Consider the following 25,000-nt stretch of genomic DNA (forward strand, 5'->3'; position numbering starts at 1 on the left):
AGTCAGACTGGTGTAAGAGCAATCATTACAAAATAAATTTGCGTTTGACCAGACTGGCATACTTTTAATGCCTTCAGCTGCTGTGACGGCCAGTTCTCACTCACATTTTGCAGACAGATCAACGAGATTTGGTTGGATTTAAACATGAACCAGACTACTGCCACCGTCACCTCTGTGTGACCTCTTTTTTTTTCACTGCCAACTCCTAACTATGGACACGCTAAATGGATATACGCAGATGTGCTGTCCCGGCTAACGACATCTGCAGCCACATCTTCACATAATAATCTTCCAGTCGTCATCTGCTGCTACATCTTCCCACCAACACATGACTGTTTATGTGCAGTAAGCTTATGCTTTGGAGGGGTCATCCAATTATCTGTGTTTTCTCCCATCACAACATCTCTGTTCTCTTCTTTTACCTTTTTTGTTGTGAAATAATGAGGAGTGGGCCATTTCATCTCCCCGAAATGATGAAAAGGGGCTAAAGGAAGAAGGACTGTTACTTTTGTGTGTGTGTGTGTTGAAAATATATTGGCATACATTTTTGTAAATTGACATTGAGAATGTTTAATAAGGGTCATGATCATATGCTGTATATTTTGCGAAGGGTTACCAGCCACATCCAACCCACTTTCTCTGTGTGATCAAGACACACCTCAGGAGGTCTGGCCAAGGGGCCTAGGTTTACCTGGACACAATGGGAGCCCCCACAGCTTGGAGACAGACGGGGGAAGGTCACTCTACTACAAAAAGACAGATACACTAGGGAAAGACAGAATTCTCCTAGGCTGTTGCTGTTAGGGTGAGGTCACAGAAGAACAGAATTCAAAAATGCTTTAATTATTTGTAACTTCATGCCAGATGCTTTGGATAAATAAACCCGCTGAAATCAAGAATTGGACACCATGCTCTCTGACTCTTTAAAAAGAACACGCTGGATTCTAGCCAACACATAGTAAGTTTGGAAAATGATTTGGAAATGGGTTTACAACGTTTGGAACAAAATGGCTAAAATCCAACAATTGGTGACCCCGACGTGATAAAGAAGGAGAGCTGGTGGACAAAAAGACAAGAAATGGACGAAGGGGCAGTTGGGTGACAACAACTAACAGCCGCTACAATGTGTAATCAAATGGTAAGCAGACCAATGATTTATCTAAGTACTGTTATTGGGCAGATCAAGGTTTTATTGTTGTCACCCTACTGTAGGCATGTCTAAACAAATGGTTAAAGCATTAAGGTTAAAGTGCACAAGAAATACATATGGAACACTGGCTTAAGGCAAAGGTCATGCAAAAAAAAAAAAAAATACGAACAATCATTATGGCTGGGCAGAGGGGCCCATATTTTGTTGATATAATGGATGGCACATGTATTATTGGCTGATTGTTGTGTGGATACTGGACTGTGTTGAGATTACATTGCTCTGAGTTACGTTGCTGGGAAGTATTGTGGTAGCATTTGTTGGGAATATTGCATTGCTGGTTATTTATTGGAGTGTTTATAGCTGGGGAAAATGGTGCTTGAAGTGTGGGCCTCGTTGAATGTGTTGGTATGATTGTTACAACTGCATTGTGGGAATCGGTGTAGGTTGACCATGAGAGATTTAATCGGATGTTTAGTTAAGAGTGGAATTTGGTAGTTACAGTGTGAATGTTGCCTATTTCTATGTGAATTGAATAGCAGTCTCCTTTGTATGTTAATCATTGAAAGAATTAATTTTAACTAACTAAGCTCAAGGAGTTTAGCAGTAAAGGAGGAGTTAAGACATAAACATAATGGACCTTGGAGGAAAGGGTGACTTCAGAGGATTACCTCCAGTGCTAACATCCACTGTGAAAGGTCAATGGGAAGCCATAAAACAACAGCTTATGGCTGCATCGATTGAAAAGGAAAGGAAAGGAACGGGAGAAAAGTATGACAAAATTTGGGAAGAGTTGAGGAGGCAAAAGCATGTGCCAAGAGATACTGAAAAGCGTGACCTGTTGCCACATCTCATCAAAGCAGTACAGTATGCCCAAATTCAGTTGGAGGAACATGAAAAAAACAGGAAGCAGTCCAGGTTCTCTTTCAGAGATAACTGGAAAAGGGAGAAGGAACAATTAGAGTACAAAAGGAGTTGCCTCCATAATATGTCATTAGCCAGCGCAGCTTTGAAATTTGCACAGACAAAATCGGAGACATGCCCAGAGAATCAACTTTTGTTGATACAAAACAGACCCACCTCAGTATCTCTGCCACCCGCACCAGCATCATACTTTGCAAATGTCTTGGAAGAAGTGAAACAAACTCCTACTAAATTATCACAGCAGTGTCTAAAGACAGTGGAAAGAGAGACAGGAAATGGAAGGAGCAAGTTGCACTCAAAAGTGGAGACAGGGGCATGTTGTGAAACGAGAAAGACAAACGAAAGCAGAGACACAGTGGAGTCACCACTACCTGTGCCTCAGAACATGTTGCCATTGATATGCAAAGACCCCCAGGGGGGAGAGAAGTACAAACCATTCTCCTTCACTGACATGAACTGCATCGTTGAAAAAATGCCCCCTCCGTCAGAAGGGGGAGGGTCATGGATGAGCAAGTTTTTTCAACTCACTTTGGGTCACAAGCTTGCTATTGGAGATTGGAGAGCAATATTGGAGAGACAAGTGACCAGCTTTGATGTTATGCAGATAGAGACCATTGCAGGTACAACCAATTTGGCGGATTCAGAATCATTCACTTCTCATGCTACACAGTTGGGAGGAGCTATGCGAGCAAAGTTTCCTGTTCCTACAGGGACCACACACACACACTCATTCACCATGAAAGAAAATGAAGACATATCAGAATTTCTGATCAGGTGCAAGGACATTTGGACTGATAGAGCAGGGTGTCACCCTGGCTCTGGACAGTGGCAGACATTGCAATTCAGAAAAGCCATCATGGGAAGCGTACCCAAAATAATTCGAAAGGCCATGGAGGACAATCCGGACCTGGCAGGGTGTACCACTGAACAATGGGAAAGGCACTTGAAACATCACATGAAGATACAAAGAGCTAAGGAGCAGGAGGCAAAAGAGGAGACAGACGCAGCACGACTGGAACTATTGAAACTGCAGTTAGAGGAGGCTCGCAACAGAGTGGGTGACACAAAAAATAAATCTGAGTATCAAATGGTTCAACAGACCCTCCACCAAGCGAAAAGAGGTCCAGGGGAATTGGGCAGGAGGCATAGGACTGGTTGGCGTAGGTCATGGGACAAATGCCATGGCTGTGGTGAGTTGGGTCATTGGAAGAGAATGTGCCCCAAAGTGCAGTGGAGAGGGTTCCCAAACATCCCAAATCAATATAGAAGGGGTTATGGGTATACCCCACAGCAAGCGTACCTATTACCACAACCCTCGCCACACCATGGATCAGGGTTTCAGAATTTGGGTGTGGGCATGCCTTGGGGGGCGTCGACACCCTGGGGTCCTTTGACACCCTGGGGAATTGGCCGTATTCATTAGAGGTGGAGCAGAAACCTGACTGACACTGGGGTGATAAAAGAATTGTATGAAATGGGCAAGCTTTTCAAATTTTGGATATCAATTAGCAATAATTTTAATTCATTCAGGTTTGGAAAAATCATACAATTTGTTTTGAAAAAGGATTAAGTTGCATTTAATCGACCTGGTTTCGTGTGATTTAATTAAGTGAAGATTAACTAATTGTCCATTTTTTTCTTCTTAGGAGACGATAACAGGATACGGTTGCCTGTTGTGCAAAGCTCGTTGTTGACCTAATCCCTTCAGGATGTCTGGAGACAATGAGATTGGGAGTCGACACCTAGAGAGGAATATACTCTGAATTGCCTTAATCATTTAGTCCTTTCAGGAACATGACCATGGAGTGAAACCAGGGGACCGATACACATTGGGGAATGTGAACATATCTCTTGTTTTGTATGCTATATGTGAATTTGATTTAATCTACAGGTTAACGATAAGAAGGAATCAGTGTGTCATAACAGGTTATCATCAAGAAGTAACCATGGTTGATTAACTTCAGGTTTCATTCCCTTTTTTTCCCCAAGAACAGGAGACTAACATATATGTATTCCTTGTGTGTCTGTCATTGTATGTCAATGGGCCCTATGTCTGTCTCTGTGTTATGTGTGTTCATGTAAAAAAAATTGAGAGTGCACGTGCAAAGGTTGAATTTAAAAAAAATGAAAAGAACATGGTTAATATGGCAATTTAACAGAGGCCTACTTACAGTGACGTCATGACATTTATTTTACACATTTTTTGGGTTGTTTCATTTATTGATTTGAGTTTATTCATTCGGTTTCTTCAAGTTGGTTTTGATAATGCTTTCATTTTACGTCTTGATTTGGTTTTCAAATGAATCAATTTGAACCTCTTTGTGAGCATTTTTCTTTTAATAAGCGGTGTTTTCCTTTATTTAAAAAAAAACAGATGGGTCTTTCTTTCTCTTTTTGGTCAACAAAGAGTTTGGTTTTGAAGTAAGAAACATTTTTATTTACTATTTGGGTTTCAAATGGATATTTTTCAACATTTTATTTACTATTTGGGTTACAAAGGAATCATTTTCAGCTTTTTAGAGAGGTGGCTTTCTTGTTACAACGTGTTCTTCTTTCAGGAAAATATGACTTTATTTGGTTATGTTCCATCAAAATGCAGGAGTTAGAGATACTATATTAAAATAAGCTTCATAGGATTTCTAGTTTATAGTTTCCATGACTATATTTTCATCGTTTTGGGTTACTTTAAACAGTGCTTTATTTCTTTAGTTGACTTCACCAATTTTCCCTTTATACATTTTGTTTTTATTAAACAAGAAAACTCACTTTGGTTAGGTATGTTATGATATGGGTAATTGATATGGGTTTTTAAGAAAACTAAAAAGTTATAAAAAGTAATATTCAGCGATAAGTCATAAACAATGCCATTTTAACATGAAACTTTAATTAAACAGCTATTGTACAGACTTTGCCGTCTTCCAAGTTCATCCCCCAGTTCTAATTTTATTTCCAAAATTTTGGGCTCAAAACCCAGAGGCGGTGAGGTGCCATAGTTTAAATTGATACAGAATCTCAACAGAGTGCAACCATGTGATCAATCAGCGGTCAACTTGGAGGAAACCAGGTGTCATGAAGTAAAGTACGTGCTCTCTATTGTCTGGCAGTTGCAAACGTTGAGAAATCCAAGGAGATTTATACGGAGTCAGATGGGAGAACTGTGGTTCTCTGCCAGGGCATTGAGCAAAGTACTGTAGGGTGTCCATGACGGGACACAAAGAACTACGCTGGTTCGATCTATGATATGGGACGACAAAGTCCTAGAGTTGGAAACAAGGGGGTGCACTCTGCTTGTTGAAGGGATAACTTACATAAACTTTGGCACACACCTCCACTATTTTAAAGATTAATCTGTTTGGCTGTGCCATACAGATTAAAGAGAGGGAGAGTTTATTTTCATTGTCAATGGTGGATGAATAAGGGACATGTCATTGACTGTATCTTTAGCTTTCTAAGAGAAGTATTCCCCCCCCCTTCTTCTTTCAAAGAGAAGTAATATTCCCCCTTTTAAGAATTCAGATTTTTTCCTTACTATAATTTTGGAAGTTGAAAGTTGATTTATGAATTTAGATTAGTAAAGAGGCAAAGGGCTGAAATTGAATTTTTTGCTGTTGTTTCAGAAATGCATTTTTAAAAAATTTTTTATTTATGGTTTATGGTTTTTACGTTTTTATGGTTTCTCAACCCATGGAAAGTGTGACATAAAAGTTGGGCAGGGTCTGACATGATAAATGGTGCGCAAACATTTTCTTTTATTCCAGGTTTTTGTTGTGGATTGTCTTTATAGCTCTCTGGGTGATGCGATGAAAATGCAATTTTGGAACAATTTTGAATTTTTCTTTTATTCTTCTTTCTTTCTTTCTTTGGGCTTATCATTCCTATTAAAGAGTTTAACAAACTATTGAGAAGCACTTCACCATAGCTGACACTCTCGGGGGCAAAAAAGAACATTTCTATTTTTATGATGTTGCCACGATATTTTTTCAGTTGAAGAGAGGGACTCCAGAGAAAAGGGGTGACAATATATTGACTGCATTTTTAGTTCTTGTTTTGTATTCTTCTTTTAGGTTTGGTTGTTTATTTTTGAACTGTTGTTTTGGGTTGAACAGATTTTTTGCATTTCAATACCTATAGGCTACTATGGGTAGGCCTATGAATCTCCAACCATAACCCAAGTGATAGCCGTTCGATTGCATTTCAGATAAAGACATGGCAGATGGACATGCTAAGATATTTTTTTTTGTGATTCGATGTTGAATCGAATCAAGAGAGGGAATTGAAAATATATTGGCATACATTTTTGTAAATTGACATTGAGAATGTTTAATAAGGGTCATGATCATATGCTGTATATTTTGCGAAGGGTTACCAGCCACATCCAACCCACTTTCTCTGTGTGATCAAGACACACCTCAGGAGGTCTGGCCAAGGGGCCTAGGTTTACCTGGACACAATGGGAGCCCCCACAGCTTGGAGACAGACGGGGGAAGGTCACTCTACTACAAAAAGACAGATACACTAGGGAAAGACAGAATTCTCCTAGGCTGTTGCTGTTAGGGTGAGGTCACAGAAGAACAGAATTCAAAAATGCTTTAATTATTTGTAACTTCATGCCAGATGCTTTGGATAAATAAACCCGCTGAAATCAAGAATTGGACACCATGCTCTCTGACTCTTTAAAAAGAACACGCTGGATTCTAGCCAACACATAGTAAGTTTGGAAAATGATTTGGAAATGGGTTTACAACGTTTGGAACAAAATGGCTAAAATCCAACAGTGTGTGTGTGTGTGTGTGTGTGTGTGTGTGTGTGTGTGTGAATTTCATCATCATCCCCACTTCCTCATTTTCACAGGGAAGGTGAGTTCAGCTGGGGAAAGAGCAGAGGCGAATTATGATTCTATGGGCCCCTAGGTCAGACAACAAGACAGACACCCCCACCCCCCTCCCCACCTCAATGGCTGTTGCTAGTTTACGAAACGATTCAGGGTTTTATGCCAGGTGTGAGAATCTATGTTGTTGGGAGAGTGTGGGGTTTTCCCCCAAGAACATGTGAAAATACAGTTGTGAAGTGAAGTGTGATTTTAATGCAATATGAGAATGCAAATGTAGAGGCTTGAGCCCCTTGACTCTTGGGCCCCTGGGCCTGGGCCCTGTTGGCCTTTGCAGTAATCTGTCTCTGGGAATGAACAAGTGAGTCACACCGCTAGCGCTAACCGCTCTCCTAAAGCAATGGCTGATGCCGCTCAGTACCCATTGCAGTCCAGTCCACCGAGAGCCTAATAAGCATCACGCGCCTCCACACAAGTTTGACTTTTTGCACAGTTCTCTTGCACACTCAAACAAAAATCTTTACAGTCTGGAGTCTTTCTATAAACATTGTGTTGAATTTTGTCAGTGTTTTTCCCTCAGTGCTTTGAGACAATCATGAAAGAAATTAAGACGTAACACGAAACAAAACTTACCAACTTTTGGCGAATGAGGAAGTGGACCCGGCAAATGTTTTGACTGTTATTTAGGATTGGGTCAAAAGTAATGGGCAAAATAATGGGCTGATTTGGTAGCCAGCAGGCCAGTGTTGCCATAGGGCCTCCACTTATTAGTATTGTATTTCACTACAATGCCATCAGGCAGCTGTGCAAAGGCTCCGTTTTTCCTCATTCAATTGTTTTTTTTAGTCTCCAGTCAGCAAACAGAGGGAGGGACATGGTGGCATTATATTCGATTGTTTGCATTGAAGTTTGAGTATGCATTCTCTTGTAAGCAGTTGCGATTGACTGAATACACAACCTTACATACAGTAGAAAACACCTGCCAACCAGGAAGTACTAGCATAGCCAAGCGAAAGCAAAGCAAAAGTCTGTTCCTGCCAGGCTAGCCGTTTAGCAGCAGCAGGTGCTATTGAACTCGTATGGAAAATGCTAATTAGAAGGGCACAGTCGGGCTCTGTACGGCCAGAGGTGGCAGCGGAGAGGAAAAAACAGCCCTCATGGGAGTCCACTGTAGCGCTGCCTTTGCCGTTGCCACTGCTGCCACTACCACTCCTCTGGGGACCGTGTCAGGATTATGGGTCGTGTCTCTGGGGGGAAACGCTCTAATGCCATCAGGGAGTGCAGCCATGGAAATGCTGTACACAAGGCTTAGGCGGATTGTGTGCATTATAAAAAGGGGGGAGGTAGAGATAGATCTCCCAACAACCAGTACTATACAGTGAGTGTATATCCCCTTAGGACCATCCGATGGTGATGGCAACATTCAGATAAACATCTCATCAGCATGGGTTGACACACACAGTGGCAAAGACTAGCTACGGTATGCAGGCTAGGAGGCATCGTGTGCTTTGGTCACAATGTTGTATGAACTTTCAGCGGCAAAATGTTTGCAGTTTATTTTCTTTTATAAAGGCGTGCCGTAATGAAGCATTTTGAAAAGATCAAGGAGATCATCATGTGATCAGCAAGGCCGTGTGTGTGTGTGTGTGTGTGTGTGTGTGTGTGTGTGTGTGTGTGTGTGTGTGTGTGTGTGTGTCTGAGTGTGTGTCTGCCCCCACCCATATGGACTAGCAGTCTTTAATAGCGGTCAGATCAAGTGTGCACTGCATTATTCCTTCAAACACGGTAAATATGAAATAGGAAAGAGACCTTACAAAAACAATCCCCACAAACATTGAATGGCCCATTCTGTCAGCATCTGGAAAACGAGCAACTGTCCATGTGACCGTGGTGGTGGGAGTTGTTTTTTTCCTGGGGGATGTAAAGCCAGTTCAGCCGTGTGTGCGCGTGTGTGTGTGTGTGTGTGTGTGTGTGTGTGTGTGTGTGTGTGTGTGTGTGTGTGTGTGTGTAGTGTGTGTAGTGTGTGTAGTGTGTGTGTGTGTGTGTGTGTGTGTGTGTAGTGTGTGTTATGCCCTGGGAGTGTTAACCCTGTGTGCACAGCCGCTGCTCTCGTCATGGATTACTTCCTATACAGTATAAGTGGTATTAGTCTGTAGGCTGTATTACTCTGCAGAGCGTAGTGGGAGTGTATATGTAGGACGCCATCTTCTATGTGCTGGCTGCCAGTAGTGCTGGATTAAACAGCTGATCACATGAGGGAATGCAAATGAGTAAGGGTCCGCCTCATTACCTAACCTCCTGTCCTCGCCTTGTGATTGTGGCCTTGTGCTTCGCTGATGCCCTGGCGCCTGCGTGGAGAAAACGATACAATTTCCCAGCTGCTTTCCCAGCCTAGGAAAAGGCTTTGGCGCACTTTTCCCCATTCAACATCCGACTTGCAAGTGAGAAAATTAACTTTTTGAAATGCTTTTGCATTGAAAAGTGCTTTTACAAGATATCGCCATCGCAAGGCCACAAGCACAAGGCGGGGATGGGAGGTTAGATAATGAAACGAAGCCGCTCATGTGGTACAGCCTGCCAACCAGAAAGGTTGATTGCGTGTATCATTCGTTCATTTGTTTTTTCGATTGAGAACAGAATTGAAAAAATGGAAAAAAAAACGAGAAAACGAACCGTAATCCGACTTTTGGTTTTGGTTTTGAAAAGGGAAAAACGAAAAATCAAATGCTATTTTAATTTTTTCAATTCTGTTCTAAATCGAAAAAACAAATGTTGCAGGTACAAGGCCCGTTCCTCCTGACCCCCATCAATGTGTCTTTGAGCAAGATCCTTAATCCCAAATAGCTCCTGGTGGTGGCAGGGTAGGACCTTGCGTGGAAGCCGGTGTGCGAATGTGAGTGTAAATTGGTGAATGTGGGGCATACATGTAAAGCACTTTCAGTGCTCGCCATAATGGAAAAGCGCCTAGTCTCTTTACCATTTCACCATTCACTATATTGTGTAGAGGTGCATGCCGTATAAATACTATAGTGATAGAATACGTAATGGGGCTGTGTCTGCTGACCCTACATGACTGCATGGGCATCCTGGGAGGGGCTGGGCAAGGCTGGCTGGTCAGAGAGGCCAAAGCCCAGCAGAGCCTTGTGTGCTACCGCCCAGCTTCATGGAGGCTCCATACCAGTCTGGTGGCATATGGCACAGCAAGTGCCAACCAACCCCACCCAACCCCCATCTCATTGCTCTCATCCATGCACTCCTATTACCCGTATACTATTCTCTCTCTCTCTCTCTCTCTCTCTCTCTCTCTCTCTCTCTCTCTCTCTCTCTCTCTCTCTCTCTCCATCTCTCTCATTATCTTCCACTCTGCTGCTCGTCCCTCTCTTTTCTCTTTTGCTTTGTATTTTCCTCTCTTTATGCCTCAATATATCCATTCATCCACCCATCCCTCCCTTTTTTCCTCTCTCATATCCATTTTCCTCGCCTTCCGCCTCCATCCATCATCTCTCTTTTTTTCCCTCTCATTTCCATTCTCCACCTCTTTCCTCTCATTACACCTTTCTATATCTCCCCTGTTTTCTCATGCATGTTTTTTCCTCTCCTCTCTATTCTTTTCCCATTTAATTTTTTTGGTCCCATTCCCGCCGCCTTCTGTCTCCCTCTCATTGCCCTCTCCCTCATTCTGCGTCTGGTGCATTGGAGTCTGTTTTGGACAGGGGGTTCAGTGTTTAGAGCAAAACATTTGTCAGTAAAGATGGGCGTGGTGGGGTGGGTCCGTGGTATCTGACTTGGTACCCATGCTAGGTAATTGACTTATCATTCATTGTGAAAGACTATGTTGTGCTGTTTCAAATGATATACCGTATCAATAACTTCTGTTTTTTTCTAAAGCAATTTAATAAATTACCAGGCACCTAACCCCATACATTGCTCCAGAGCCTGTAACCAATACCCTGTAAATAACTGTACACTTAGCTGATGCTTTTATCCAACACGACTTAATGTATTGTAATAGTGGGGAAACCCTGCAGTGTGTGTGTGTGGGGGGGGGAGGTGAGTTGTATAAAGTAGAAGTGCTCTTAAATATTACCTTAAGTTGAAACCACGTCATATCATATAATGCTACCGGTGTTGTAATTACATCTGTAAGAGTCCTTCTACCTCTACTGTATGCATCTCTGCTGCTGTGTTCGTTGTTCCCCGTGGTGCCGCTGTATTATTAAGAGCCAGCTCTATCGGCCTGTGCTGCTGGCTCCTCGGGCTTCTCCTCCGTCACGCCCACTGCAAGTCCACCGCTATTAACTGCTCATCGAGCGGCCGTCACCTCTCAACGCCCTGCGTCTCAATCGCTCCGCCTCACACTCAGTCCCTCTATTCCTCCCTCCCTCCCTCCCTCCTACTCGCTCTCATTCAGCTCCATATTATTAACACCATCCGGCCTACTCTGTGTAGTTGTGGGTGATGGTGATGGGGGGATTTTCATACCGTTTGTATGTTTTCAATCCTTAAATGCAACTAAAACATTTTCGTGTGTGTGTGTGTGTGTGTGTGTGTGTGTGTGTGTGTGTGTGTGTGTGTGTGTGTGTGTGTGTGTGTGTGTGTGTGTGTGTGTGTGTGTGTGTGTGTGTGTGTGTGTGTGTGTGTGTGTGTGTGTGTGTGTGTGTGTGTGTGTGGGCAGCAAGTGCGATGATAATGCTGGGGGTTGAGGATGATATTACACTGTATTTCTAATCTGTGTTTATTTTGTGTGTGTGTATGTGTGTTGGTGCAGCAGGTGAGATGATGGGACTTGGGGTCAAGGACGACATTCCACAGAGTTTCTAATCTGTATATTGTGTGTGTGTGTGTGTGTGTGTGTGTGTGTGTGTGTGTGTGTGTGTGTGTGTGTGTGTGTGTGTGTACTGTATGGTGCAGCAGGTGCGATGACGGGGCTGGGGGCCGAGGACGACATCCCGCTGGGCGAGAGGAAGACGGTGACGGACTTCTGCTACCTGCTGGACAAGTCCAAACAGCTCTTCAATGGCCTCAGGTCAGCACAGCACAGCACAGCACAGCACAGCACAGTTTCTCATTCCCACTGACCCGTCTGCCTCTTTCTAGGGATGGGAATTTCTGAAAACACACTAGACAAAAATCGATGGCCACTATTTGTATATTCGAATAATACACAAATATTATTCTCCCTGGCTGTGAACTGTGTGTGTGCGACTTTCTGACAGACCTTTCGTGTCCATTTGTATTCGCTGAGCATGTAGCATTTTTTTGAAGCTTTGCACTAGTCTTTGTTGTCACTTGACTCCTTAAAGGAGGCCCATACGGATGTTTTATGTGGGCTCTGCATTTTTATGAGTGTGTGGATTACAGCACAGCACTGTACAGCACAGCTCACCACAGTGCCACCACACCACACCAGCGCACTGCACACCACACCACACCACACCACACCACACCACACCACACCACACCACACCACTGCACTGCACACCACACCACACCACACCACTGCCTTTCGTTCTCACTGACTCGTCTGCCTTTTTCCTCATGTCTCTGGGTCCATTTTAAAGTAGGACTTCCCAACATGTCATCATGACACTGCGGATGAATAACATGCAAAGTCTTGGTACACACACGATAGACAGTTCAAGTTGGCATGTTAACTGGTGCTCTACAACGCCCTGTGACCGGTTAGGGTTAGGAGTCGTTTTGGTCTGGGCACAATTTCACTACTTTTCTTGCTCTGTTTCACTGTTGTTGGCAAAAGTAAGGCGTCAGAAACATTGCTTTTTCAGACAGGTTAGGGCAGTGATACTCACTATTTTTTCCTCAAGAGCCACATTAGGGGGGAAAAGTCAGGAGGAGAGCCGCATGGAGCGCAACACCCCCCTCCCCCCCACTCCCCCCCTTTCAGGGGGGGAATTACATCAGATAGTGTTGGCCTCATTATACATGGTTGTAGTATTATTTATGCAAATTATTATTAGTAGTAGTAGTATTAATTATTAAATTATTAGTAGGCCTATTATTAAATTATTGAATTATTAATTAATTACCCTATGTCAGCAATTGCTGTTAGGCCTCCTAGCTCACTTTTAAACAGTAAAAGACACCTCTGCTGAAAGGGGGCTTTTACATCAAAGAGCAATTAGGGAAGTTCAGTTTAACCTGGCGCTGACAGATGGCCAATACATGCAACCAGAGTCAAAACCAACACAAAAACAGAGGGACGAGTCCAGTTTTTGTTGTTTCTCTCTCTCCCTCTCTGGCGCTGTCAGCCAGCATATTTTTGATGGCTGATGGATAGACCTCCGGATCGTCATTCACAATGTAAGGAAGACGGAATAACCAGATTGGCTCAAGAGTTATTGAGCTTGTGAAGGATGGTTGCCTGATGGTCTTCTTAATTTATTATAAAAATGCGACGTCGCCGACAGCACTGAGTTCTATCAGCTGTCAATCAATGCCGTGCGGAGAGAGAGAGAGAAAGCGAGACAGAGAGAAAGTTTAAGTTTCCAACTTGCAGCATTCCAACGTGCTTTATTCGCGCTCTGCTTGCCTTCATTGTCCGTTTGACAGCGCAAGATTAAACTGAAAATGAACAGCGATTTGGGAGGTGGTCACCAAGAAATCTGCGCGAGAGAGTTACACCAGACGCGAAAATGAACAGCGATTTGCGATGTGGTCACCAACAATGCAATCTGCGCGAGGCTACCAGGCGCTTGCACGCATCATTCGCAATGTATGAGGGAATTACTCGTTTGATGTGGGCAAGATCATTTATTGGTCTCCGCCATTGAGTGTTGTTGTGGCGTTGTTGTGAAGTTTGCCGAATTAGGTTAAGTTTCGGCGCTCTTTTCTCTGCTGATAGACGACCCCCAGCCATTTAGAATGTAAAGCCGTCTATTTTTAAAATAATGCAAAACTAAGCCACCAATGAAAATGTGAACAAACGTCCATAAAAATGACAGCCAATGCATTTTCAAATAAGAGCTGTGATTGATTTTCGCGGCTCACTTCGAAGGGGAAATGTGGCTTGCTGCGCGTCCCGAATCAAATTTGTCATAAACAATGACTCATGGGGTGCCGGGTCAGCCAGGTGGAAAAAAGAGATCTTGATGTAGACGTGCCCATAGCCTTGCCTACTTGGCGTGATGCAGATGACTGTGAAGCGTGTTCATGTAGTCATGGCAGATTTTAAATGCAGGTCTGTTGATTGTGTTGGGCTATAATATTTTTTTCTATAACCTTGCGAGCCGCCAAGTCAGGCGTCGCGAGCCGCCTGAGGCTCGCGAGCCGCGCAATGAGTAACAGGGTATTAGGGCTAGGGATGGCTTTTGGTCAGGGCACAGCTTAGCATCTTGGCGTTTAGCAACAGAAATTCGCTGCTGCCATGGGGACACTACTTGCCTCGTGTGACTCTGATTACATAGCCTCATATTATAGTGTACCGCTGTTTATCCAGGTTTTTAAGAGATTCAGCAAGGTAGATTTGGCCAAAGTGGGCCCCCATGTAGCATTGGGCCCTGGGCAGTTACCCCATTTGGAGTGTCAGTGATGTGTGTGTGCCTGTCACGTTTCAGCTTTCCAGTCATCTGATGTTATACACAAATGGCAGCTGTGTATGAATATGTTCAAGGTTGTGTGCCAGAGCCAGCCTGGAGGAAGCATGATGCATGCAAACATAAAAGAGCAACTCACCACTGTCCAAGGCCTTAGTCTTTTTTTCTTTTCTTTTTTTCTCTCTTCTTTTCTCTCTCCACTTTCCTTTTTCCTTTTTTCTCTCTATCCCCTCGGTTCTCTTCTCCCTTCACTCCCCCTCCTCCATCCTGTCTAACATGAGGTGACGGTGGTTAGTGTGTGGGTACTGACGCGGTGTCATGCTTGAGGTGCTGCCCCCCACCCCACCCCATAGCCCTTTCAAATGAACACTCCCACCACACCACCCACCACCCACCACCCAACCCCATAGCCCTTTCAAATGAACACTCCCACCCACCACCCAACCCCATAGCCCAGTGGTTCTTAACCTGGGGTGCGGGCACCCCCTGGGGGTACGCCAGAAATTTCAGGGGGACCAACATTCTGCTTCCAAACATAATAATTAGGCCAAATCAAGACAAAATTATAACACGTTTTGGTCCCCATGTAAAGTCATTAAAGTATTGATTAATGTCTAAAGCCAGAATCATTGTAATTAATCATTGAAATCATTTTTTAGTGCGTATACACATGTAGAATTTTGGGTTGGGGGTACGCGGCTTGTCTTGGGCACAGGTTAGGGGGTGCTTCAAGAAAAAAAGGTTAAGAACCACTGCCATAGCCCATTCAAATGGACAGAGCGGCGTGGTGAAACCTCGTTGGCCGCCCCCCTGCAGACGTAACTCAACACACAGCACACGCAACATACAGCGTGTACGACGACAGCGTTTGGTCTCCATCTAATCTACACTCTCTTCCTTTAACGCTCTCATGTTGGAGTGGTGGTGGGGTGGGTGGTGGTGGAGGAGTAAAGAGGAGGAGGTGGAAGGGGAGGAAGAGTAGGGATGAGGGAGGAGGTGTGGGGGGGTTGGAGGAGGAAGAGTGAAGAGGAGGAGGAGGAAGAGAAGGATTCGCGTTAGTCCGTGTTTTTCACCATTCCTCCACGGCCAATGGGTTGTGTTTGAGTTAATCAGTCATTTTTAGCTGCTGCTATTTATAGGACAAGTATGTCAGTAGCTGCGGGCTCTCCATCTCTCTCGCTTACTCCCTTACTCTCTCTCTCTCTCTCTCTCTCTCTCTCTCTCTCTCTCTCTCTCTCTCTCTCTCTCTCTCTCTCTCTCTCTCTCTCTCTCTCCCTTTTACTCTCTTACTCTCTCTCTCTCTCTGTCTCTCGCGCGCGCTCTCTCACTCTCTCTCTTACTCTTTCTCTCCCTGTCTCATTCTTTCTGTCTTTATTCTCTGTATCTTTCCCTTCTCTCTCTGTATCTTTTCTCTCTAACTCTCCCTTTCTCTTTCTTTGTCTCCTTCTCTTTCTCCATTTCACCCCACCTCCCTCCTCCTCTCCTTGGTTCCTCTCGTCCTTTCTCCCTCCGTTGTGTGGCTGGCTATAATGCAGCCCGTGCGTGTGTGCATTGTGTAGTTTGCATGCACTTGTATTTGTGGTTGTGGACTTTAGTGTATGCATGGGCTGATTGTGCGTAAACTCTCGTGTGTAAAATCTATCTTTTCTCTCTGTCTCTGTCTCTGTCTCTGTCTCTGTCTCTGTCTCTGTCTCTGTCTCTGTCTCTGTCTCTGTCTCTCCCTCTCTCTCTCTCTCTCTCTCCCCCTACCCCTCTCCCTCTCCCTCTCCCGCTCTCTCTCTCTCTCTCTCTCTCTCTCTCTCTCTCTCTCTCTCTCTCTCTCTCTCTCTCTCTGACTCAGTCACTTTGAGCTGATGCACCATGTGTGTAATTCTCGATCAGTGAAGACTAAAAGCTTCTGTATGTCTTGTTGAGTGTGTGTGTTCTGTGTTAAATGCATGTCTTTCAGCAATCACACAGCCATGTGCGTCCGTCCGTCCGTCCGTCCGTCTCTGCTTCAGCTGTGGCATTCCTTGTAATCTCATCTCCTCTATTAGCTGCCTATTGTGTGCAGTGATGACAGGCCGACACACAGCAGAACACACGCACACACGCACACACGCACACATGCCCACAATGTCAGAGCTGTCACTCCAGATGCATCAGCACCTTGTCAGAGTTCACTTTCCTGATCACTCTGCTGCCAATGACGGCCTATTTTAAATTCCCCCTTCAAACAGATGCTCATCTGTCAGTGCTCACATCACAATACATAGTCTCTCCACCCCTCTCTCTTTCGTTCTCTCCTTCTCTCTTTCTTTCCCTCTCACTCATTTTCCCATTTTTTACCTTTCTCTTGCTTTTTTCTCACCCCCCCCCCTCTCTCTCTTTATGGTATCTCTCTATGTAATGATCTCTCTCTCTCTCTCTCTCTCTCTCTCTCTCTCCCTCTCCCTCTCCCTCTCTCTCTCTCTCTCTCTCTCCCCCTCTCTCTCTACCTATCCTTTTGACATCCTCTTGATGCCTTCTTCTGAGTGTATCGGCATGCTTGTTTTGTGCGTTCCATTTTCTTTCCGTCAGTAAAATAATGTTGATTCACTCTTTTGTTCCGTTTTTTTTCTTCCACGCTCTTTCTTGGTCACGTTCTCTCTCTCTCTCTCTCTTTTTCTCTCTCTCTCTCTCTCTCTCTCTCTCTCTCTCTCTCTCTCTCTCTCTCTCTCTCTCTCTTTGTTCCTGTCCCTCTCTTGCCTTACATAATGGCTTTCTTTTTTTCAGTGCTGGGTATTTCTCCGGGTCATGTGTTGGTCTGCCTGAGTCAGAAATGCATACACACACGCAAATGTCCAAACCGGTTTGCATGTGTAGTTTCACTAGCCTTGTTATTCCACGCACACACACACACACACACACACACACACACACACACACACACCACACGCAACTGCACACACACACACGCACATAGCACAGAGTCCCAGTGCTCCCCTGTCTAGCTGTAGTGACAGTCCAGCCGTCGACCTTTTCCCCTCAGTCATAATCATGACATCAGTCGTGCCATCAATCCACAAGCCACTGCTGTAGCATTTGGCCAGGGTCACACCCTGCGTGTGCGCGCGTGTGGGTGTGTGTGCGTGCGTGCGTGTGCAAACATGCATGTGTATAATATACACCCGTGCAATGTTCAATACAACACGATACAACACACTGGTGTCAACCCAAGGGCTCTTGTTTGCCCTTCTGTTTGTGTGTGTTCGTCCTCAGCATATTCGCTTGCTTCCTCCTGACACATGGAGCGGAGTGTTTCAGGGTCAGTGCTGGGTGGAGGGAGGGCTCCCTTATGGCTTTCAAGGGATGAGTAAATCAGTGATTGGTATTGCACAGCTACACCAATTACCGTGTTACCACATTTTGTTATTGCATACGGTGGGTGTGTTTATTAATGGCAGTCATTACATGGGTGCATTGCATAGGTGCTTGATATTGTATACGGTAGATACATGTATATGTTGTTATCACACGTGTGTGTCAAAGTCCAAGTCTAAGCCAGTGTGTTCCGCACACCTTCTTGACATTACATTCCTTGTTTTGATTAGAGATGCTCATACTTGCTCATTATACTCATACTCATACTCGTCAAACACTTGCAGATAACAGGCACCGGTATTACATGCTATTACATGAAACAATGTAACATATCGTCAGGGACGCAGGAACTCATTTTAAGCAGGGGGTGCTGTGGTCGGCGGAGGGTCTGGGAGTCCTCTCCCAGAAAAAAACGTGTTTTTTAGATGCAATTTCCTGCATTCTAATCAATTTTAGGATGAAGAATGGCGAATCCCATCTGACTAACTTCTTTATGTTTTATGTAGCCTAACCAAGGATGACTAGATTTTACCTTTTTTTTGTTTAACATTTCACTTCAAAATTATTAAGTTCTTCTTGAGGAAGGGAAACGCGCACCTAATGTGGAGGTGAGGTCGTGTTCAAGAGCAAATCGCGCTGCCGTGACAGTTTCTCTCTTCTCCATGGGCAGTCTACATGTGTGAAATTGAAATGCATGACTAGGCTATGCGATGCACTTGTGAGAGGTGACCGGGCTTTCAAACAATTTAGATTTTCTTGCAATTACGACGGTGTATCTCAAGATGCATACGATCAGGACCCCTGCACTGTCTCCCCGCCCGCGCACAAAAGCACGCACGCACACACAGACAGGCATACTGCTTCCCGAATGTGATTACACTCTGACGGCCAAAGAGTTTGTGGTGATCGGCGAGAGAAGTAGGCTAAGCGCCAAAGCAGCTCGTGCCATTGCTGGCTATTGATACAGGGAGAGTGTGAAAGCCACCTTTAGTTTGCATTTGACGTAGGCCATATTTAAGACTCACTAAAAGTATGTCTGAATTTAGGGTAATACACAAGTGCAGCTGCGTCTGTTGTCCAGTATGGGGGGTGCTGCAGCACCCGGAGCACCCCACTTCCTGCGTCCCTGCATATCGTCAAGTTCCATTGACAAGAAAGTGGTGCCTCACACATTTGCTAACATTTAAATCCACATGGAAATGGACAATAAAACGAATATCACAGCAGGTGGAAAAAACTGTGCATTTATGTTCATTTTATGTTGGGGGTTAAAGTATCAGTATTGGTAAGCTTACTCGGTATCGGCAAGTACAGCAATGAATTTACTATAACTCGTATCGATTTTCAAAAAAAAAAAAGTGGTATTGTCATGTCTCCCAGTAGACAATAGACATTAGACAGGTTAGACATTAAAGGGCAAGACAGAGCAGCATTCAGAAATTAGCTGTATTTTGATCTACTAACCTGAACTATCCAATGTGCAATTGTTATGGAATGGGTGCATTGCTATGTTACAGGTGCACATGTTATTGTATTGTTACATGTTATTACACAGATGTTATAGGTGCACATGTTATTGCATGGGTACATGTCTTTACATAGAGTGCATTTGCTGTTGCATGGTTGCATTTGTTGTTACAGTGATGCGATCACCACTCGGGCTGCCTTCTATGCCCTGTGTTTTAATTTCGTGAAGGGAAGCAGTGCAAAGTCAGTTCTAGAGAGACTCTGTTATGTAACAAAGTCTGGAAAGCCTGAGAGGGTGCGATTGTCTCGTGGCAGCGCCGTGCGCGATACAGTTTGTTTTTACACATCTCTCAGTGTAGGTGGGCGGTGTTGCTGAAATCATGATTTTTATTTATTTTTTTGTTTGTTGTTGTTTTTGTGTTGGCTGGTGGTATTGTAGCCCATGCCATGCCAGCAGGTTTTTTGTAAAGGTGCACATATGTTTTGTTTCAGGCTGCCGTGCCACAGCCAGCCGTTAAACCTCTCCAGACAAGACAAATTAAACTCTCCCACCCCAGCTGAGCATTACGCCAAGTGCAGTGAAGCCTGCGACAGCCTGGCCTGCGAATAGGGGTCACCTTAGTCCCTCCTCGCTCGTCCTCCTCGTGTTTTGTGCTTCCTCTTCTTTTCTGCTACCCTGAAACATGATTCCAGATCGCATTTGATAAGTAAGGCAGCAGACGCCAGTTATAGCAGCAGCAGCAGCAGCGGCAACAGCAGCGTTCCCAGTTCTAGCCCTCGCCAGCCTGGGTGTCCTCTAAAAACACTGATGATGGAGTGCCGTGCGTGTGTGCGTGTGTGCGTGCGTGCGTAATGCACGTTGGGTTGCTTGGTGTATGAAATTAGTGTATGAATGTGTGCCCATGTGCTTGAGTATATGCCATGGATATAAAGTCTTGGGATAACCTAAACCAGGCCAATGTTGATGAGTGTAAGGGAAGGACTACAGCTTGTACGGAGCTTGTGAGCACATGTGTGTGTGTGTATGTGCGTGCGTGTGTGTGTGTGTGTGTGTAATGCATGTTGGAGGATTACCTAGTGTGTGAAATTAGTGTATGAATGTGTGTGAATACTATAGCTTCGGGGAGTGTGCCCATGTGTGTATGTGCTTGCATACGTGATCATCTGGGTCAGAGTGACTCTTTCCACGTAAATTCTTGAGGTAACCTAAACCAGGCCAATATTGATGTGTGTATGGGAAGGACTACAGTGTGTGTGTGTGTGTGTGTGTGTGTGTGTGTGTGTGTGTGTGTGTGTGTGTGTGTGTGTGTGTGTGTGTGTGTGTGTGTGTGTGTGTGTGTGTGTGTGTGTGTGTGTGTGTGTGTGTGTGTGTGTGTGTGTGTGTGTGTGTGTGTGTGTGTGCGCCTGAGTTTCGCTTTCTAGAGACAGAGATCTGGGCCACAGAGTGCCCCTGTATTTACGTTATCCCAGGAGTGTGGTGTGACACGTTGTGACAGCAGGGTTGAGTGTGGGGGTTGCGGTACTGTAGCTGTGGCTGTGGGGGTGGGGGTGGGGGTACTGTCAGGGTTTCCAAACCTTTTTTTGTCTTGCGGATCCCTGTACTTGCGTACTAAGCCTTTTTTGTGATGCCATGAGCACTCCCTCACTATTTCTTTCTCTATCCCCATGTGCCTGGGTCAATGGCGTTTTAGCAGTAGCACACGTACAACCACTATTGTTAGGGGGGGGGGGATAATCATCAAGTTCAAAATTTCAACACGCCCATTTGGGACATGATTAACACTATAAATACAAGAACTTTGACACCAAAAGTAACTCTGTATCTTGAAAATAACCCCCCACCCCTTGAAAATGAAAAAAAGAACCCAAAAGTGGCATTTTCTGCCCATTCCGCCTGGTATGCATAAGCTATTTTTACTGTTTGCTTATATACCGTTGCATAAATGCTTTCAAATCCATTTGATTTTTAATTAACACTATTAATAGAAGAAATGGTACACCTCAAGGTGACTCTGTATCTTAAAAATAACCCCCCACCCCCTCTTTAAAATTAAAAAAGAACACAAAAACAGAGTTTTTAAGCTGTTCTGCCCTTTGTATGCATTCACTATACTTACAGTCTGCCAATATATATTGCAGGCTCTAGGCCCAATAAGAGGACATACAACATTGGTGAATTCAGGTAAATTGGGCGACTTTGGGCCATTCACTTGCAAAAAAGTGGCCCAATTGCCCTGAATTCTCCATACATGAAAATAGACATCACAAGAAGGAGAGAGGGGGGAGAAATCTTGCATAAGCATGTACAAAATACCATCAGTCATGACAGTCTCTTAAGAGGCAGCCATTCCAATGCTTCCACATACATGATTGATATCTGACAGAGCTGCATCTGGGGCTTGTGAGAATCCTTATAATACAGTTTTGAGACAGCTTTCCAGACGACGAATGAACTTAAACATCAATTTCTTAAAGAGAGCCTGTGAAGTACTTAGTCCTGAGTCACAAATTATTTAACTAGCACTGCAACTTCTAGGGTTTTTCAGCAATATAGTCAAGCAATCATTATACTAAGTTACTTCATTATGCTACTTGGAATTTACGCAGGGTCTTTTTTGTAGCTGACCCATAATGGGACTGCATACATAGGAGTACAGTAAGGAAGTTTACTTTCACATCATCAGAACTAACTTACCTTACTAACATATTTGCTTGGACATGCAACACTCATCTCTGGCTATAGCATCATATCCCAACTGCTCAGTGATAATGTGCCCAAGATATTTTGTACTGCTTGATACACATATTGATTGCCCTGGCAGATAAAACGTTAGAACTTTATAATCTTCCTTGGCTTTATATATCAACACAGCACTATTTTTGCATTATACTGTACATCAAACTCAACCCCATGCTCAGAGCACACATTCAGGAGTTGCTGAAACCCAACAGTGCTGGGGGACATAAACCAGATCATCTGCATACATCAAATGGTTTAAAACCGTGTTTCCTATCAGACATGCTGTCTTACACCTCCCCAGTTGTTTGGAGAGGTTGTCCATGTATTGGTTGAACAAGGCTGGAGATAGGAGTCCCCTTTGTCTAACTCCATTGCCTACACAGAAAGGAGTAGATAGGATATTTCCACATTTCACCAGCATATGTTGATTCGCATACCAGTAAACCAGAATACGTATGATGCACCTGAAGCTTTTCCACAATTAGAGACAGACTTAAGGACTCAATTACCTGTAGAGCTGGCCTTATGCTGCCTGTAAAGGGGTGGGGAACCTTTTTCATTCAAATTGCCACTTCAAATTGCTCCAAGGGCCGTAAAAGTCCTCCAAGGGCCGTAACTATGAACGCAAACCAGGATTTCCCCCTGCACTTAAGGCCTATATTGTAGCCACCTTTACAACAGACCCCACCTTCTCTAGGTCCCCTGAATATATCTGAATTGTGTTGCAAATGGAATTTCTAAGATTCCTTTACAAAATATGTCACAGTTCATATGAAGCTGCATAATATTGAAATTATGTTGGGGGCCGCATAAAACGGCCTCAAGACATAGGTTCCCCACCCCTGTTCTAGTATATGGCACTGTATATCCTTGTAGTATCCTTGTCAAAGACCTTATCAGATTCCCCAGCACTTTTCCAACGTCCAAACATAGTGTTGCCTACTTCAATCACAGCTGAGCCTCGCCTCACTGATAGAAAATGGCTGTCTGCTTGGGGATTTCAATGGTTTGCTTGCAGTCAACCAGCAGCCACAATGTAATTTGTAAATGTACCTTATCACATTAGAACATTGCAACATCTGACAGGTGAACCAAAGTATTCTCTCAAGATATGTATATGTATCTTTAATGCTAAAAGGGGTAAAACAGGGCAAAAAACATGTCCGATTTAGTTTTTTGGGTGGGGTGGGGGGTTTATTTCATGATGGGTACCAACTTCCAATACAAAATATCTCTCAAATGACCCAATGCACCATCCCTGAAGTGGGCGTAATCATTTTCCAAAATTTTGATTTTTAGGCCATTTATCCCCCCCCCCTACTATTGTATGGATTCCTTTTTTGTTTTTATTTTTAGTGGATTATCTAAGAAGTGTATTCATTGCAGTACATTATTGACCAATTACTAATGAATTTATAGGTATTAGCTATGGCTGTACCACCTGACGTCTGAGATCAAAACAGTCTTTCACCAGACTTTGTTCCATGGATATATTAATCATTATTGCATCATTGCATTTTTCCACGCATCCTCTGCCGTGAGCTTGCGTACTCCTGGTGGTGCACGTACCCCTGGTTGGGAACCACTGCTGTAGGTAACAGCCCAGCAGCCTCCAGTCCCTGCCCTGCTTAGCACAGCTCCCTAATCAGGCTAGAGGTACATGAGGGAGAGGGAGAGGGAGAGGGAGAGGGAGAGGAGATGGAGAGGAGATGGAGAGGGGAGGAGAGGAGGAGAGGGAGAGGGAGAGGGAGAGGGAGAGGAGATGGAGAGGAGATGGAGAGGGGAGGAGAGGAGAGCCTAGCAGAGGAGAGGAGAAATGGAGAAGGGAGGGGAGAGGAGAGGAGAGCCTAGCAGAGGAGAGGAGAAATGGAGAAGGGAGAGGAGTGGAGAGGAGAGCCTAGCAGAGGAGCGGAGAGTGCAGCAGAGGAGAGGAGAGGGGCGCTGAGAGGAGAGGCTAGAAGAGGGGCGCGGAGAGGAGAGGCGAGAAGAGGGGTGCGGAGAGGAGAGGCGAGAAGTGGGGCCCGGAGAGGAGGGGCGAGGAGAGGAGAGGAGAGGAGAGGAGAGGAGAGGAGAGATGCAGAAGGGAGAGGAGAGATGGAGAGGAGAGCAGAGCAGAGAAGAGGAGAGCAGCAGAGATGGAGGAGGGAGAAGGTAGGGGAGTGGAGAGGAGAGGGGCGAGGAGAGCCTAGACAAGGAGCGGAGAGTGCCGTAGAGGAGAGGAAAGGGGCGCGGACTCGGAGAGGAGAGGAGAGGGGCGAGCAAAGCAGAGGAGAGGAGAGGAGACATGGAGAAGAGAGGAGAGGAGAGGAGAGGAGACATGGAGGAGAAGAGGAGAGGAGAGGGGTGCGGACAGGAGAGCAGAGCGTAGCGTAGCAGAGGAGAGGAGAGATGGAGAAGGGAGAGGAGAGGAGGGATGGAGGAGAGATGGAGAAGGGAGAGGAGAGGAGGGATGGAGGAGAGATGGAGAAGAGAGAGGAGAGGAAAGGAGAGGAGAGATGGAGAGTAGAGTAGAGGAGAGATAGAGATAGCCCACTTAACATTACCAGGACCGACCTGCATATAGCCAGCCAGCCAGGCAGGGTGGGCCAACCACATGATTCGATGAACATGAACGAGCTGATGGTGTGCCTTCATGGAAACTTTTTTGGCAAGAATAGCTCCGAAGTGATTGCTGAGCAGGGGTGCATTTCTGGAAAGCGTAGTTGTTAGCAGTTAGCAACTTTGGTAGTTGCCAATGGGAATTTGCATTGCAACCAACAAAGTAGCTAACATAGTTAGCAACTACGCTTTCCAGAAATGCACCCCAGAGTTGTATAAAGCAGAAGTAGAAGTTTTCTTACAGGTGTAATTATAACATTATTAGTATTAGACTACATAGTTGAAACCATGAAAGACTACTAGTGTTGTAAATACATCTGCAAGACTACAACTCTGTGGCTGAGGTGGAGGTTGAGTTGAGGTTTAATCAAAGGATGGAGCCAGAGAGAGTAGAGAGAGAG

General features: G+C 44.6%; 1 protein-coding gene across 2 annotated transcripts in view; it reads left to right on the forward strand.

Moving 5' to 3' along the window:
- The window catches only part of scai (suppressor of cancer cell invasion), an 81,443-nt gene that overhangs the window by 23,368 nt on the left and 33,075 nt on the right, over positions 1-25,000 (forward strand). The window contains exon 3 of one of the 2 annotated variants that reach the window (XM_063210416.1): positions 11,811-11,925. In XM_063210416.1, the coding sequence (XP_063066486.1) occupies positions 11,819-11,925 (107 nt within the window). In that variant the 5' untranslated portion in view covers positions 11,811-11,818. The remainder of the gene's footprint in view (positions 1-11,810; positions 11,926-25,000) is intronic. The other variant, XM_063210417.1, reaches the window with a different exon arrangement.

This window comes from Engraulis encrasicolus, chromosome 11 (assembly GCF_034702125.1).
Source record: "Engraulis encrasicolus isolate BLACKSEA-1 chromosome 11, IST_EnEncr_1.0, whole genome shotgun sequence".
Classification (NCBI taxonomy): Eukaryota; Metazoa; Chordata; class Actinopteri; order Clupeiformes; family Engraulidae; genus Engraulis; species Engraulis encrasicolus.